Raw genomic sequence first — 15972 nt, forward strand, 5'->3', positions numbered from 1 at the left:
TAACTCACCTCGATGCATTGTTCCGCTACTTCGTTCTCCATCATCAAAGTCGACATGGCGCTCGCGTGCCTTTTCATATTCATATGATTTACTTCATCCGTTGGCGCTGTTGAATCCTCCATAATGTTGTTGTTGTGATTCAAAATATCTGCGCTATTTTCCTCGTAGGCACCGGAACCTGTTGTATCATTCAATCCATCCTCGTTGTTTATATGCAGATTCTCTGGCAACGCAGCGCTATCGTCCAGTGTTAAACGCGGACTGCCCTCCGGAGTATCCAGAATCTCAATCGAATCAATGACCTTCTCCGGTTGCAGTGCCATCTGACATGCCATGTTAGCACTCATAGCTGCATTATTTAAGGTCGCGGCCGCAGTATTGGCTGCACACGTTATGGTCGAATTTTGCCGTACACGCGCGCCATTAGCCATTAACCGTTCTGTTAATTGGGGATATTTAATGCTGTTGCTTATTTGCTGTTGCTTCTGTTGTGGCTGGTGGAGGCCATGTTGTTGATGATGCTGTTGCTGTTGCGGCTTCGGCTGTAGTGGCGGAGGTGTACCGTATTTGGTAGCGTTCAGCGACGTATTCAATTGATTGAGCAGGAAACTGTTGGTGTTATCCAGTGGTGGCGCAGTCTGTATAACGGTCATTTCACGCTGCAGCCGTTCCATGAGTATGGTGGCTTGTGGTGGTTGTTGCGCATCGCTTATTTGAGGATCCGCATCAGTGTAGGTGAAGTGTGCTGGCGATGAGCCAGGCGAGGGTGAGGATGTCAAGTCGACGGTATCAACAACAATCGACAAATCATCAGCGGATAGCGGCGGCTGCATGAGTTGCGATTCTTCAGCGTTTTCCATTTGCAGCGAATCACCATTGCTAACATGAAACACATTGTTGAATACCTGTGGGTCATGTTGCTGCAAACACACATCAATATCCATGTCGTCAGAGTTACGACGTGGCTCCTCAAGGTCCTCCTCTTCAGCAAATGCTGTGTTGTCATTGTTGAAGCCACAAAATTCTTGGCTACTGCTCGATTCGCAACCGTTCACCATTTGCTCGCGCGCATTACTCTCTGTACTTTGTTGTGGACCCAGCGGCCTTTGCGGCGCGGCGCACATGACTGTGGCGTTTGTGTCGATGGCGCTTTTTGGGTCGCTGGATTTTCCACACTTTTTTGAAGCATTACGCTGTGATTTATCCTCTAAAACTGCTTTCATTTTCAATGTTGGCGACGAAAGATTTTTAATGGTCAGCTTGGGCACCACTTTGTTAGCAGCTGACTCTTCCGCGGCTGAAAGGGGTGGCGATGATTCGCCACTTAGGCATTCATCACTCTCTTCCGAGGATTGCTGCTCCATCTTGGGTATAGATTTAATAGTCAGTTTGGGGATTTTCTCCTTGCACTCGCTGCTGCCACCATCCTGACTGTTAGTTTTAATTGTCAGCTTTGGCACTACTTTCTCCACAGAAGCGTCACAAATGCTACCTTTCACATCCTGGCGAGATATCATTAGTTTGGGCAGCCTTTCTGGTGACTCCGGCTTGCGGGTGCTGGTCGACAGCTGCCGCACCACAAGCGACGATTGCTTGGGTGATTGTGGCGACACGCTGCCCTCCAAATTCGCCATGGAGATGGTTAGTTTCGGGATTGCATGAATGTACTCCATTTCGGGTTGCTGGTGCAATGTCTTAATACAAAATTTAGGCGTTGCGGCTTCAGCGGCAGTTTCGTTTGTTTTTATTGTTATCTTGGGTATCTTCTCTGGCGGCGGTGCTGGATCCTCGCTTATGTCGCTTAGCGACTCTTCTACATCCAGAGATTTCGTTTTGATCGTCAACTTTGGTATGATCTGTGCGTTAGAGGTGTCATTATGCTGCGTTATAATGACTGCGTGTTCCTGACCGGTTTTGATTGTAAGTTTGGGAATTTTACTGTTACCGCTGCCAGCGACATTGCCGCCGTCGTTAGCTTCGACTTTGTCTTCAACGGAAATGGTCGCTGTAGATGTGCTGATGCAGGCACCTGTTGCATTCGTTTTAATTGTTAGTTTTGGCACCAGCTCCTCGTGTTTCGGAGGCAATGTTTTTATCGTCAGCTTAGGCACAGAACATGTATTATTGGTGGTATTTGAAACCGTACACAACGCGGTGGTGGAAGACAGCGAGGGCACGCCTGCTGACGAGGAGGTGCTGGACGATGACGACGAGGAGGATGCTGGCGAAATTGTGGACATTATCGATTCGCTGGTGCCATCTAGCGATGTTTTTATGGTGAGCTTCGGTATGGGTGGTGGAGTGTGTTCCGCAAGTGATTTTGTAATTGCTGTGCTGTTCGCCATCGAAGTGGACGCCGGCAATTGACTAATGCTGCTGTTACCATGCAAACTGCCTTGAGAATCGGACATTTTGATCGTAAGCCTAGGCACAATTGAACTGTCCGAACTGTCGTTGGCCGAACGTATTGTCAATTTGGGCACAATGTGTGGTTCGTCGCTGCCTCCAACGACGGCGGACGCCTTAATAGTTAGCTTCGGTATTTGTGCACCGATTCTTGTGCTACAGGGCTCTGCCAGCATATCGTCTTCGGCTGAAGACGAATAGTCCGAGGATGCGACATCATTTGTTTTCTTCACGATCGGCCTAATTGTGATTTTCGGCACAATATTTGGACTATTATGTGTGTGTAAGTTGATTTTCAGTGGTTCCACTTTGCGGGACGGCTCAGCACCGCTGTAGCCAGCGGCACTGTCTTCCGTAGCTATCAATTCGGTATTGCTCTGAGATTCAATGGAGCGTGAATTTACGCTCGTAGCGTTTGGCTTGGGTAATTTTAGTATTATCTTATGTGATTCGGTGGTTTGCTCAGTTTGCATTATTTGACCTTGCCCCCCACCGGCACTTAAACTCACTGCGTGACCAGCGACAGTATCGCCGCTTGTAGCCACCGTTGTTGTTGTCTGCTCGCGCGCAACCATAATATTGGCGTGTCCGTCCTCGTCGCCGGTCGTATGTTCCAAACTGCCGTTACTTAAATTACTAATACTATTGTTGCTAGCAACAACCGCTGTCCTCAGTTCCGCCTCCTCACCCCTAACGCCTGCTGTACTTGTCGCCGCTGCAGCAGAAGTTGTCGGCATTGCCGAGTCTAGAGCGTGCACTGCTCGAGAGAAAGCACAGACTGCCCCGCCTGACTTCAGTATGTTCCGGCTAATGAAAGATGATTGTGTCGATTGATGTGGTGATTGTGATTCATCCTCGCTGGAGGCATCCGTTGTTGTTATGTCGCCACGGTGCTGGGTCGATTGTCTGCCACTACCGCCGCTGCTGCTGCTGCTACACGTCGTGGACAACACACGCTGCGGCGATGAGCTGCAATCATTCCCCGTGGAACTGCTGATGCGCGCCGGCGATGTGATCAATGCGTCGATATGCGGCAAATGGCCGGGTGTACTTGTCAGCGTATCACTCGAAGTTGACGTGACGATTTGCTCCTGTTCTTCTGCAATTAAGTTGTTGGCCTGCACGTGAGCCAGGATGGCGTTTTGGTTGTGGCTAACTCGACTGACTGCGTACGAAATGTTCTGTGGTGGATTTTGTGATTCTTCGGACGCTTGATTGTTTGTATCATTCATTGCTTCGCTGCTGCTTCGTTAAGTGTGATGGGTTGCGAAGTCCGACAGAAATGCACCTTGAATTCGTTTAGGATCAATTATCGGGAGAAAAGCGCCATAACCTAGAGACCAATGTCTGGAATTAAAAAAAAATGTATTGAAATAAAAAAAGAGGATAAATAAATATGTATATGCATACGTGACAAATGTGTGTGCTCGTCATATATGTAGTTTATTAAAAAAAAAAAATAGATAGGTAAATTCCTATAATTATTTTCCTTGTGCAGAAGGTTCAAAAAAAACCTTCCGCAATTACACTCACAAACTTTTATTTACATAAAAGCGCAAAATCAACGCCAAACAAAGCGATAACCGCGTATAAGTTCAGCGTCCACCGCAGCAAGAGCAAAACTCTTCCTTCGAATCACGTTCACCAATGGATGCAAAAAAGCGAAACAAATTTACATTGAGATCGCGCCGCGAATACTGCCAGCCAGGCAGCCGATGAGCTTCAGCCACGCGCATCATAGGCGCATTTGTCATCAAGTCGGGGAATCCGCACGCCTGCTATGCGCCTATCGCTAGCTAACGTTTGTCATAGTCATAGCCGAGCTCATTGCTAGGTGGACAGTCGAGCTGGCGAAGAAACGGACAAACCGACAGACAACTAACCCCACGACAAGCTCCAGCCGGCGAATGGAGTGAGCAAAACAAAAAACGCGAAACTACGAAAAGCACACACAAAGAGTTAGTTCTTTATTGTGTTTCAGCTGCTGTTTGACGACGCTGCTTTGCCTAAACATTTGGAACAAGGTAAACGGCATCAGCTGTTCGTTCTCTAAACGTTCATAACTGTTGGTGCTGCTGCTGCTGCTGGTGCCTGGCCCGGTGCTCTCTTCCTTTCCTTTGGCTTTGCCTTATCACAAACACTCACCGCCCAGCAGATGCCATGCCATCATTATGCTCTCTGCATGCAGCACACTCTCACTCTCTCGCGCGCGCGTAGTACAGCCAGTCGAGCGCGCAGTTTGTTTGTATGCTACGGCTATGGCTACTGCTGCTGTAACGCCACCACAGGGTTCCCCTTCATCTAGGAGCGCATCGAAGGTTCGGCAAAGCGACGGAGAAAAGCTGCGAAAATATTCAAAAGTGAGGTGATTCCTTCATTTCTCATGAATTAAAATGTTCGTCGTGTGAACGGGCGTGCGATTGGCATTACAGCTGGGCAGCTATCGGCAAAACAGCCATGCCAACAGTACGGCAGTCAGCAGTCGTCAGTCAACACAAACAACCAATCAGCCAACAAATCAGCTAGTCAACGAAGAAACCAAACGGCCCACAATGACTGTCGGTGGAAACGTTGTCGCATTTGCAAATGGAACTTCAAGCGAAACACAGCCAGAGCAACAAAACGACCGAAAATGAACAGCAGCAAACGTGCAAGCGAATAAGAACATCGACATGAGGTACAAAACGGTCAATAACAGATGATAAATGGTTAATAGTAATTTCAGTGAAAAATAAATATGTAGATAGGCTGAAAAGGGTTGAATCGTTTTAAATTATAAAAATATATTTTTTTTCGGTGTTAATTTTAGCGATTCTAGTAGATAAGAATACAATTTTTCTCATATTTACAAGTTTTAGATAAAGAAAAACTACAAGGAAGATGATACGTTACATATTACAAAATGTTTTTCTTATATATATGAATGTATGTATATATGTATGTATGTACTACAGAAATTTATATTATTTTCCAATCAGATTTTGAAATCTAAAAGCTTAAGCCCAAAGACTGGGTGCGTCGAAAACCTTTGTAAAGTATACTTTGAATTCTGGTACAATTTCCTATTTTTTACATAAAAAATGTATTAAAAAACTAATTAAGCAGCAAATTACGAAGACCTCTTCTTGTACAAAGTAATGAATTTTTCAAACTTTGTATTTTCGATTAAAAACTGAATAACGCTCAAACTCTGAGGCGAGAGCCTCAAACAAAAACAAAAGTGAATAATGCATATTTCACATATTCACACGCACCGAGCCACACCCAAGGTAATAGTTGCCTTAACGGGTTAGGTGGGTTTCAGAGGTTGCAAAAAAGGAGGTTTTGACTATTTTTTTTTTTTAGTATATAAAATCATATATTTTATTTAAGCAATTCACTATATCTAAGATACATATATAAACAGTATTTTGTGAAATTTTTATTTAAAAATTTCGAAAACTCAGCCGTTGGTACCTCATCTTCCTTAACGTCTCAAAAAAAAACCTCTTGCTGTGGACAGCATAACTCAGTATTGGCTCATCTAAAATCAGAAAACCAAACGGATTTCGTTAGTACATGGATAAATCTCGTTGTTGTACGAAGGAAAAAAAAAATAATCAAAATTTGAATTTTTGACAAGCTTTGAACCAAAAAACACATTTTTTAGTGAAATTTTCGACATATGTACATTGGCTAAAAAAAAATAGTTTTAATTAAAAAAAAAATCCTTCGTTCAATAACTAGATAATGTTATTTCAAAGATTTGTACAAAATTTGAATTAAATCGCTTCATAACTTTTCGAGATATCGTGTCCACCGATTTAAAAAATGGAGTTTTGAGATAAACACGTATACCTGCGAAGCGTTCAACTGACGTGGCCTAATGGGCGGAACTTCTGAAGCGTCTATCTCTTAGAATTTTACTCGGATTGACTTAAAATTTTAGGAGAGTATTTTAAGCGTACTGTAAAAAAAAAATTCGATTTTTTGAAATTTTCAAACCCACCTAACTCCTTAAGGCGCCTGATAGAGATATCAATACCAATACTCCCTGGAGTGCCCAGTGCGCGTCACCATCAACTCCAATTCTCCCGCACATATCAAAAACATCAACCGGTACATCCTCCTCCACTTTGTTAACAATACCAAGCCACCAGGTCGCTCTCTCCACTCTTCCTCTCACAATGACATCAACAATCAACACAACAACAACAGCAAACACAGCAGCTACAACATCAGTATGTTCCCTGGCACATCTGATTTGCTCTTCGGCAGTAACTTCAAAAACTTCCACAACATCGTAAGTACAAAATATTTACACCATTAGCCCCAAAGAACCAAATAAGCAAGAAAACCTAAAAGGACACCGTGACGGACAGTCCCCAAACAACTCAAACGAACAGATGAACAGTAATAAAAAACATAAAAACAAAACTCAAAACACTGTACAAAAGACACTCAAAGAACTGGCTGGACAAGCCTAATTCAAGCAACCGTTTTGAGTTGCTAGCACAAGAAACTGAAGCGAATGAACTACATACTGACAGTGGGACAGAACCGAAAACAAAACCACAAATCCAAACATAACAACGCAAACTTAAACCACCACCCATCTATGTGCAAAACGTTGAAAATGTACATGCATTAACAACAGCCCTTAAATCAAATCACTAACTGATACAAAATATGAACTTAAAGCACTCTCAACAAATGAAGTTAAAATCCAACCACAAGAAAGCATTCACTACACAAACATTCTAAACCTTTTAAAAGATAAAGAAACAAAATTCTACACATTTAGACCTAAAGACCAACGAGGATTCAAAGTAATACTTCGCAACGTTCATCATGCAACAGATAAAATCGAAATCATAATGGAACTAGCAGGACCTGGTCATGAAGTGCTAAACATACACAACATTCAACGCGGTAACACAAAACAACCTCTCCCGCTCTTCGCTATAGAACTAAAACAGCAAGACAATAACAAAGAAATCTACACTGCAGAGTCACGTTTGAGCCACCTCACCAATAGCGGACAATCCCCCCAATGCACAAACTGCCAAAAATATGGCCACACGAAGAATTATTGCACAAAAGATCCAGTATGTGTAAAATGTGCTGGTAAACATAACACCCTTAACTGCAAAATTCATCAATCCTCCAGCAAAAATGAAATTAAATGTGCCCATTTCATATGCCGATGACTTGGTCCTGATGGTCTCAGGTCCCTTCCCATCAGTAATGGCTGAAATTTTGGAAGGTGCACTGGCTACACTCAGCAGATGGGCCGCCAGTAGCGGTCTCAGAGTCAACTCTGACAAAACGGAGTTGATGCTATTCACCAGAAAATACAAGCCTCCACCTTTTAAGCTTCCTAGACTTAACAACCAGTGTCTTACACTTTCATCGAAAGTCAAGTATCTTGGTGTAATACTTGACCCCAAGCTACACTGGAGCTGTAGAAAATCGAGTTAAGAAGGCTAATATAGCCTTCTACGCCTGTAAATCTATGTTCGGCAAAAAATGGGGCCTCAAGCCACGTGTCGTACTTTGGATGTACAACTTAGTGGTTCTGCCAATTTTGACATACGGCTGCCTAGTTTGGTGGTTAGCTCTTCAGAAGGGCTACAACTTCACTAAATTAGAGAGAGTGCAGAGAACTGCATGTGTGGGCACCACTGGTGCCTGTAGAACATGTCCCACCGCTGCGCTCAACGTTATTCTCCACTTAATTCCTGTGGATCTGCAGGTTAAATCCATTGCTGCTCAGAGTGCTATTAGACTGAAGGAGTTTGGCCTTTGGAGACAACTCCCTGTAGGGCATAGCAGCATCTTGAAGCAGATCTCCCGTGCCTTCTCTGATATTCGCACCGATCTCTCCATCCGCAAACTGTGCTTTGAGGGTTGTGCTAGGGCTATCTTTCCGAGCAGGCAAGATTGGAAAGAGGGGAGAGTTGTTGCGGATATAGATGCCTCTGTTTTCACTGACGGATCCAAAATGGAGCCTGGAGTGGGAGCGGGGGTCTACTCCAAATGAGCCAGCATTTCGGTCTCCTATAAACTGCCGGAGACAAGCAGCGTCTTTCAAGCAAAGGTCTTCGCGATCCTGCAGGCATGCAAAATGCTTCGGGATCGCTGTTGGGAGGGAGACATTAAAATTTTTTCCGATAGCCAAGCTGCAATCAAGGCACTGTCGTCGCCGTATTGCAGCTCTCTTCTCGTGAACTCCTGTAAGGAGTAACTTAAACACCTCGAAAGTGCAGGAAACATTTTCCTCATCTGGGTTCCTGGGCACAGGAATATAGAGGGAAATGAAATTGCCGATGAGCTTGCCAGGAAGGGGGCGGCAGAACCGAATCCAGCTGCCCTCTTCTCAGACATCGGTATCCCCTTGGCCGTCGTTAAAGGGAAACTACACAACTTCTTTCTAAGAAAAGCGCAAGACAGATGGAGGTCTGTCTCATCGTGTGCCATTTCAAAAGCACTATGGCCTCAATACGATATAAACAGAACGCTTAAGGTGATGGGAACCCCCCGCCATTCAATTTCCAAACTCATTGCGGTGATCACTGGCCACTGGGTGATCGGCACTCACGCGGAGAAGCTTGGAATTCCGTGCAACCCCCATTGCAGAAGCTGTGGGGATCCTACAGAGAACGAGACTGTGGAACACTTTCTCTGCAGATGTCCGGCTTTGGCGGCTAGGCGCTTGAGATTCCTCAGCGTCCCCTTTGGGGATGACTTGATGAAATTCTCCAGCCTAGATCCCTTTTCTCTCCTCCGCTACATCAACAGCACTGGATGGCTGTAGACGGTTTTATCTCCTCCTTTAATCCTTTCACAGGTAGTGGTCCACTTTATGGTATCAAAACGGCACGTAAGTGCTACTTGTAGTGTACCTGGGGTACTCTCGCCATCTTACCTACCTACCTACCATGACCAAATAAATTGAAAAATACTAAAGGAGCTACCCGAAACTATAATAAAATACATACGAGACCTCTTCAACGGAATAATTAGGTTACAATACTTCCCAAAAGCATGGAAAGTTGCACAAGTTATAGCGATCCCCAAGCCAAACAAGAACGCCACTGTTGCTAACTCGTACAGACCAATTAGCTTGCTGCCCATCCTCTCTAAATTGTTTGAGAAAATACTGCTTGACAGAATTGACCCGATTCTAAAACAAAAGGACGCTATCCCATCACACCAGTTCGGTTTCCGAAAACAACATTCAACTGTGCAACAGATTCACAGAGTAGTAAACAAAATTATAGACGACTTCGATAAGAAGAAATATTGCATTGGCGTGTATTTGGACATCGCGAAAGCTTTTGACAGAGTATGGCACAAAGGACTTCTATATAAGCTAAAAACTATTTTACCACTTAACATATTTAATATCCTTAAAAGCTACATGACTGATAGACACTTCTTCATAAAATATGACGATGAGTGCTCGTTATCTTGACGGCCTCTGCTGGAGTACCTCAAGGAAGCGTACTGGGCCCCATACCATACTTAATATACACAGCAGATATACCAACGCCAACTACTCGAGGATCAATGATAGCTACATTTGCAGACGACACAGTTTTAATGTCAGCTAACCACAATGAAGAAGCAGCAACAAAAACACTGCAAGATACGCTATCAGCTACAACACAATGGTTTGAAAAATGGGGCATTGAGGTCAATAAAGACAAAACACAACATGTAATATACGCGAAGAGAAAATCTGCAAGATACCCAATCCAAATTAACGGGGAAGACATAAAATACACTGAAGTGCAAAATACTTAGGCATAACGATTGACTCAAAACTCACATGGAAAAAACACATACTGAACAAGAGAAACGAGATGAAAGACAAATTCCGACAACTCTACTGGCTACTAGGAAAACAATCAACCCTAAGCTTACTTAATAAACAAATGATATACAAATCAATAATCAGACCGACATGGACCTACGGACTAGAAATTTGGGGGTCTGCCAGTAAATCAAACCTACAAATCATTCAGAGAAGTCAATCTAAGATGCTAATGACAATCACAAACGCAAATTGGTACATAAAAAATGACGACATTCACCGCGACTTCGGCATAGACACTGTTACTGAAGCAGTAAAAAGAAGCAGCAGTAAGCACATCTTGCGACTATTAGAGCACAAAAACCATGAGATGAGACTGATACCGAAAATGGAACTTAAACCAAGAAGACTAAAGCGCAAAACACCCACAGATCTTGCTCGTACTGTAATATAAAATAAAATATAATAATATAAAATTATAGAAAACTAAGTATTAGTAAAATTGTAACTAAATTACCACCAAAGTATCTTCTTCTTCTTTCAAATGGAAGGGACATTTTAATTCCAAACCCTAACACCAATTACTTATTGTAAATATTAACAGATCGTAATTTATAATGGAAATAAAAAAAAAACTTTAGCATGCATTTTTTATCTGCCCAACTTTGGTTATTTGGTTTAAAAACAGCAATTTCATTCTTCCATCCGAGCAACGACGTATTTTTTCGTTATGCATATACCATATGTACATATCTAACAAAAGTAAACCCAATATGCTGAAACATTTATAAAATTTCTTTCGATCGAACCTATTAAGAAAACGATAAAGTAATTTTTATCATATCTATTTGCAAAAAAACTAGCAGCATACCTTACCTTTTATTGTATTTATTTTAAATACAGAAGGCAAGCAGTTGACGCGATCCGTCTGGAGCTTTCACGATGACTTCACCTCTATCTATTCATGAATTGCTGAATAATAACAAACGCGAACCCAAGATCTGCAAAACTGGCAAATTTCAACCAAAACCAGATCAGCTGTTTTCCTTGCTGCTGATTCTTCACAGACATTTTTTTTTTCTGAAAAGACTTTGCCAATGCATAGAAATGGAGCTTACGCGAACAACGTTCAAGACATATTAGTGGAATCTTTTTTTGATTCTTCGAACTCCCATTTAAATAATTATTAATTTAATAAATTTTATATGCATTCTTGTTTTGTTTTTGCTCATAATTTTGGTTTGACTTAATCGAAAAAAAGACGGGAGCATAATCAGAAAAATGCATTAAATCGCAGACGATCACTCAGCGTAAGGCTGACTTCCAAACCGTCAGTTGTGCTGCATAAGCACAAAGTCAATTGTTCTTAACAAAAACGGTCTTAAAGGTCTAAATTACATAATAGTGGTTTTCGTATTGCAGTGCTAAAATGCAGAGCGATTTTTAGGAAGTCACCCTAATTATTTGTTTACTTTAGAAAAATTGTGCAATGCCCAAGAAAGCGAGAAAGTCCAAAATTGACATTTTTTTTTGTTGAAACACGCAAAAGCGACTAACGCTCGTCGTATTCTTTTTCACCTGCACAGCACAACAAACAGTGCAAGCAAAACAAAAACTCGAACAAATAAGCGAGCAAAACAAAAGCCAAACGCCGCAGGAGGCGAAGAAGAAGCATAGAGCGCGTAAAGACTATAATGGGTCCGATACCCAGCTGCCAGCACCTAATCGAAGCAATAATCGGTCGTGCGCCCTTATCGACTAAACGAAGTAGTTGACCGAGCAACCGAACGACCAAACGAACAATCTACCGAGCCGAACCAACCGGCCGACGAACGCAACATCCGAATATTCATTTGCACGACCCCCAAAATTTGCAATCGCCAAGCACGACAGATTGGCGAGCAGACAGACCGTCATTCAGACAAAAGCGTGGCGACGAAAAGTAAGCACTGCTAAGCACATCCTCCACTGCAGCCTCGGCCGCAACCAACACTACATACCCATAAAACCAAATGTATGAATGAGCGGTTGAGTGAGTAAGTGACGGAATGAATGAATGAACGTACGTATGGGCAATGAGCGAACAAACGCATAATTGTTGCATCTTCTCGCAGCGCGCAGTGTTTTGGTTTCGGGTCATTCACCCGCACGACAGACAGTCAAGCTTATAGCTAGCGACCGTTTGCTTCACACCCGCACCACAACACCTGCAGCAGCAGCTTCGATAGCGCGGATACGTTCGCTTTTGTTCAATTCAATTCTATTCAGTTCAGCTAAATTTAGTGGCGCTGCGTTTTCGTCAAATCGCTTTTGTCGAATTTATTTGCGGGGCCGTAGGGAAGGTACTCGGCACCACAATGACACACCGACAACGCCGACGACGTTGATGACGAAGATGATAACACAAAGCGCTATGAGACAACTGGGCAATTGAAACCCCACACGAGGAACTTTACACGCGGCGTGAGCGCCAGACGCTTGATAGTTTGTGGAGGCAAGGTAAGCAAGCGACGTGGGGTGACTATGATTGTGTTTTTTTAGACCTACTTTTTCGAACGCTGATAAGAATTATCCTCAATTGTCCAATGGAAAATGTGTTGCTCTGAAAGAGAAAGTTTCATTGAGGCACATTGCGTTTTGCGAGTGCTTGGTGTAACACGTGTATGTGGTGATGATGCTAAAAATTGTATAGCGCATATCTACGTATACATTATTAGTGAAATCAGCTGTTTACGCAACAAACAAACAAAAATGGCATGCATAGAAACAAGCGGGCGATTCATAAATGATCGGATTCTAAAAGCCGGTTTCAAGGTTATAGGAATATGTATGTAGTTGTGTATATAGAAGCATGTTAAGAATTGGGATAAGAATTATTTTTAAGAGGCATGACTAGTATCACTCAAAATAGAATCGCGAAAATTATAAATATTTTGATTTTTATATCTTGAAGCAATCGAGTAATTTATATTTAAAGATTTTTCAATATACTTATAGCAGTTTCTTATTCTCTACTTTTTTAAGTTAAACTATTTCTCTAAGTATTTTAAAAATTAGTGATTTATTTAACGCCTTATAACATTTCGGGTAAATTGAATAAAAAATCACCACCATTTTACATTAGTGCAAAAAATACTAAATTTTCTGCGTCGGCTTCTTCTAGTTTTTACATATGGTACAAATTTAGATCGGAATATAAATCTTTCGATATATCGACATGCCTGATATTTAAATGGAATTTTCATAGTGGAATATAAAACGTACGTTCACATAAGCAATGATTAGCAATAAGTCCACAAAAATTAATCTACCCGTTCATAAACGACAGATTAGCTGCAAAATTAACCATCAGCTGTCGAGACTGTTTCGAAAGGTTTGACTCCGTAGAAATTGGTTTGGTGGAATATTTTAGTGTTTTTAGTTTGTTTAATTATTATTAACGATATGAAGAAAAGCCAAAGAAAAGCAATAGTTAATTTAATTGCACAATTGCTGCTTGTAATAGACAGTTGAAGGAAATCCGTAAACGACGTCTACTGGAGGTGCAACAATTATGGCAGGTTGCACAAATTATGACAGCAATCGCGTGCAAAATTCGATATTACATTTTATAATAGCCAATAACAGGCGAAGGCGACTATGGATAAACGCATTTTCTGTAATATGAATGCAAAATTAGTAATATCTAACAAAATTTTATTAGATTTATGCCTTCAAACCTCTTTTATTTTTACCGGTTAGTTTTACTTTGACTCTTCTTCTTGTATTCGTAATAATAATTGTCGATAACACAGAAAACACAAGGTTGTTTCGAAAACATTAACTTTATAATCTAAGATATTTTATAATCTCGGATTTCGGGAGAAAAATTTTGTATGGGTAATCTCGCTTTCGATTTCCTGGTTGGCAGTTAAGCTCGAAAAAGTAGATAATCGAGTTATATGTGAACCTATTACAAAACTAGTTGGTGAAGAAATAGATTTTTCATTTTCATTTGCCTTTATTTTCGCTTTATTTGTTACGTTTCTATTTATTTTATATTTGAAAGGAAAATGTGTTTTGTATAGTATATTTTTGAAGGTAGGAAAAATTAATATGGCATCACAGTTCCCTCACGGCTGTCAATTTACGCAAAATACATAACATACTCTACGTTTTCTAAGTTAAGTGGAGTTTAGGCTACCCAAAAGCTTGTTGTTGTTTTAACAGCATAGGTAGCCCTGTCTGTGTAGGCATATCATCGGTCGTCTTCGTCTAGCTCATCTAGGGGTAGGCCCAGGAAACATACTGTTTCGACAGGTTGGGTCCAGAGGGAGAGGAGGGTTAGATGAGTCGGTTTGAGGGGGCATGTGAAGAGGTGGTTAATGTCGTGCGAGGTACCTTCACATGCCGGACATGTGTTTGGTATGTCGGGGTCGATTCTGGATATGTAGGAGTTTAATCTGCTACAGTATCCAGAACGTAATTGTGCCAGTGTTACACGAGTCTCACGGGGAAGCTGGAGCTCTTCATCTACAATAGGTGGTGGTTGGACTTCGATTACGGCATTCACAGGACGGGAGTTCATGAAGGTGGTAACGGTCTCCCGGTGGATGTCGTTTATTGACTGTCTAAATACCAAAAGCTCGTGGTACTTATGTACATATGTGGTAGGTTGGCCTAAGTTATGTCTAAGTCTTGGCTAACGGGGGCTCTAAATCGTTATTACGCACAATTAAATTTCGACGTAGAGTTCAATTAAGAAGTTAGCGTTTGCTTTTTGAACCACCTATTTTTTGAGAATGGTAACACAAATGACATGTCAAACGTGTTCATAATTTACTTAAAGGTTTGACATTCACGAAATGGGACGCTATACGCTTGAGCAAAATTGGGAAATATTGAAAACCTATTTCCAAAGTGGTGAGTCTTCTTCTTCCGCGGTTACAGTAAATGGCGAGCGTTAACGTGACATGCTCAACGAGTTTTTGTTTCCAAAAATTCAACAGCATGACATGGACGACATTTGGTTTCAACAGGACGGTTCAACTTGTCACTGCCAAAGTTACACTCGAACTTTTGGCTACCGTTTTTGAATTCCGATATCAATTGGCCGCCTCGGAGCTGTGATTTAAGCCCGTTGGACTATTTTTTGTGGGGAGCCGTTAAGGACAAATGCTATGCGAACCATACAGAGACGATTGATGCTTTAAAACACGAAATCGAAGTTGCCATTCATGAAATTCGAGCCCAAACAATCGAAAATGTGCTTAAAAATTGGGTTGATCGAATGACCTACTGTAAAGCCAGTCGTGGCAGTCATTTGAACGATATTATTTTTCATTCACAACTAGTGACATACTACACTTTGAAATTCATACATAATATAAAATTAGGCAATCTACCTGGATATCTAAGTAATAGAATGATATACAACAGTGAAATTCACAACTACCAAACAAGGAACAGAAATAATTTTCACGTCCCAATAGCCAGAAATGAATTGGACAGGAGGAGCTTATACTGTAGAGGAGTTAGAGCATATAATGAATTACCTGTACACTTAAAAAACTGTGAGAGTCCAGAAATATTTAAGAAACTTTTATATGAGTATTCTAAGCTTTCCATAGCATTTAGATAGTTAGAAATATATAATTGAAATTTATTGTGCCAATAATACCCATCTTATATACTTGAAGTTTGTTCAGTATATACTTTATATCTTTTAGTAGTTTTAATGTAATTTTGCCAATATTATCTAGGCCTATAAGACCGTAATAAATAAATAA

General features: G+C 41.5%; 1 protein-coding gene across 3 annotated transcripts in view; it reads right to left on the reverse strand.

The window, feature by feature from the left end:
* The window catches only part of LOC128859298 (supporter of activation of yellow protein), a 34798-nt gene that overhangs the window by 7231 nt on the left and 11595 nt on the right, over window positions 1-15972 (reverse strand). For all 3 annotated transcript variants that reach the window (XM_054096175.1, XM_054096174.1, XM_054096173.1), the window contains exon 3: window positions 9-3753. In XM_054096175.1, the coding sequence (XP_053952150.1) occupies window positions 9-3638 (3630 nt within the window). In that variant the 5' untranslated portion in view covers window positions 3639-3753. The remainder of the gene's footprint in view (window positions 1-8; window positions 3754-15972) is intronic.

Source organism: Anastrepha ludens, chromosome 3 (assembly GCF_028408465.1).
Source record: "Anastrepha ludens isolate Willacy chromosome 3, idAnaLude1.1, whole genome shotgun sequence".
NCBI lineage: Eukaryota > Metazoa > Arthropoda > Insecta > Diptera > Tephritidae > Anastrepha > Anastrepha ludens.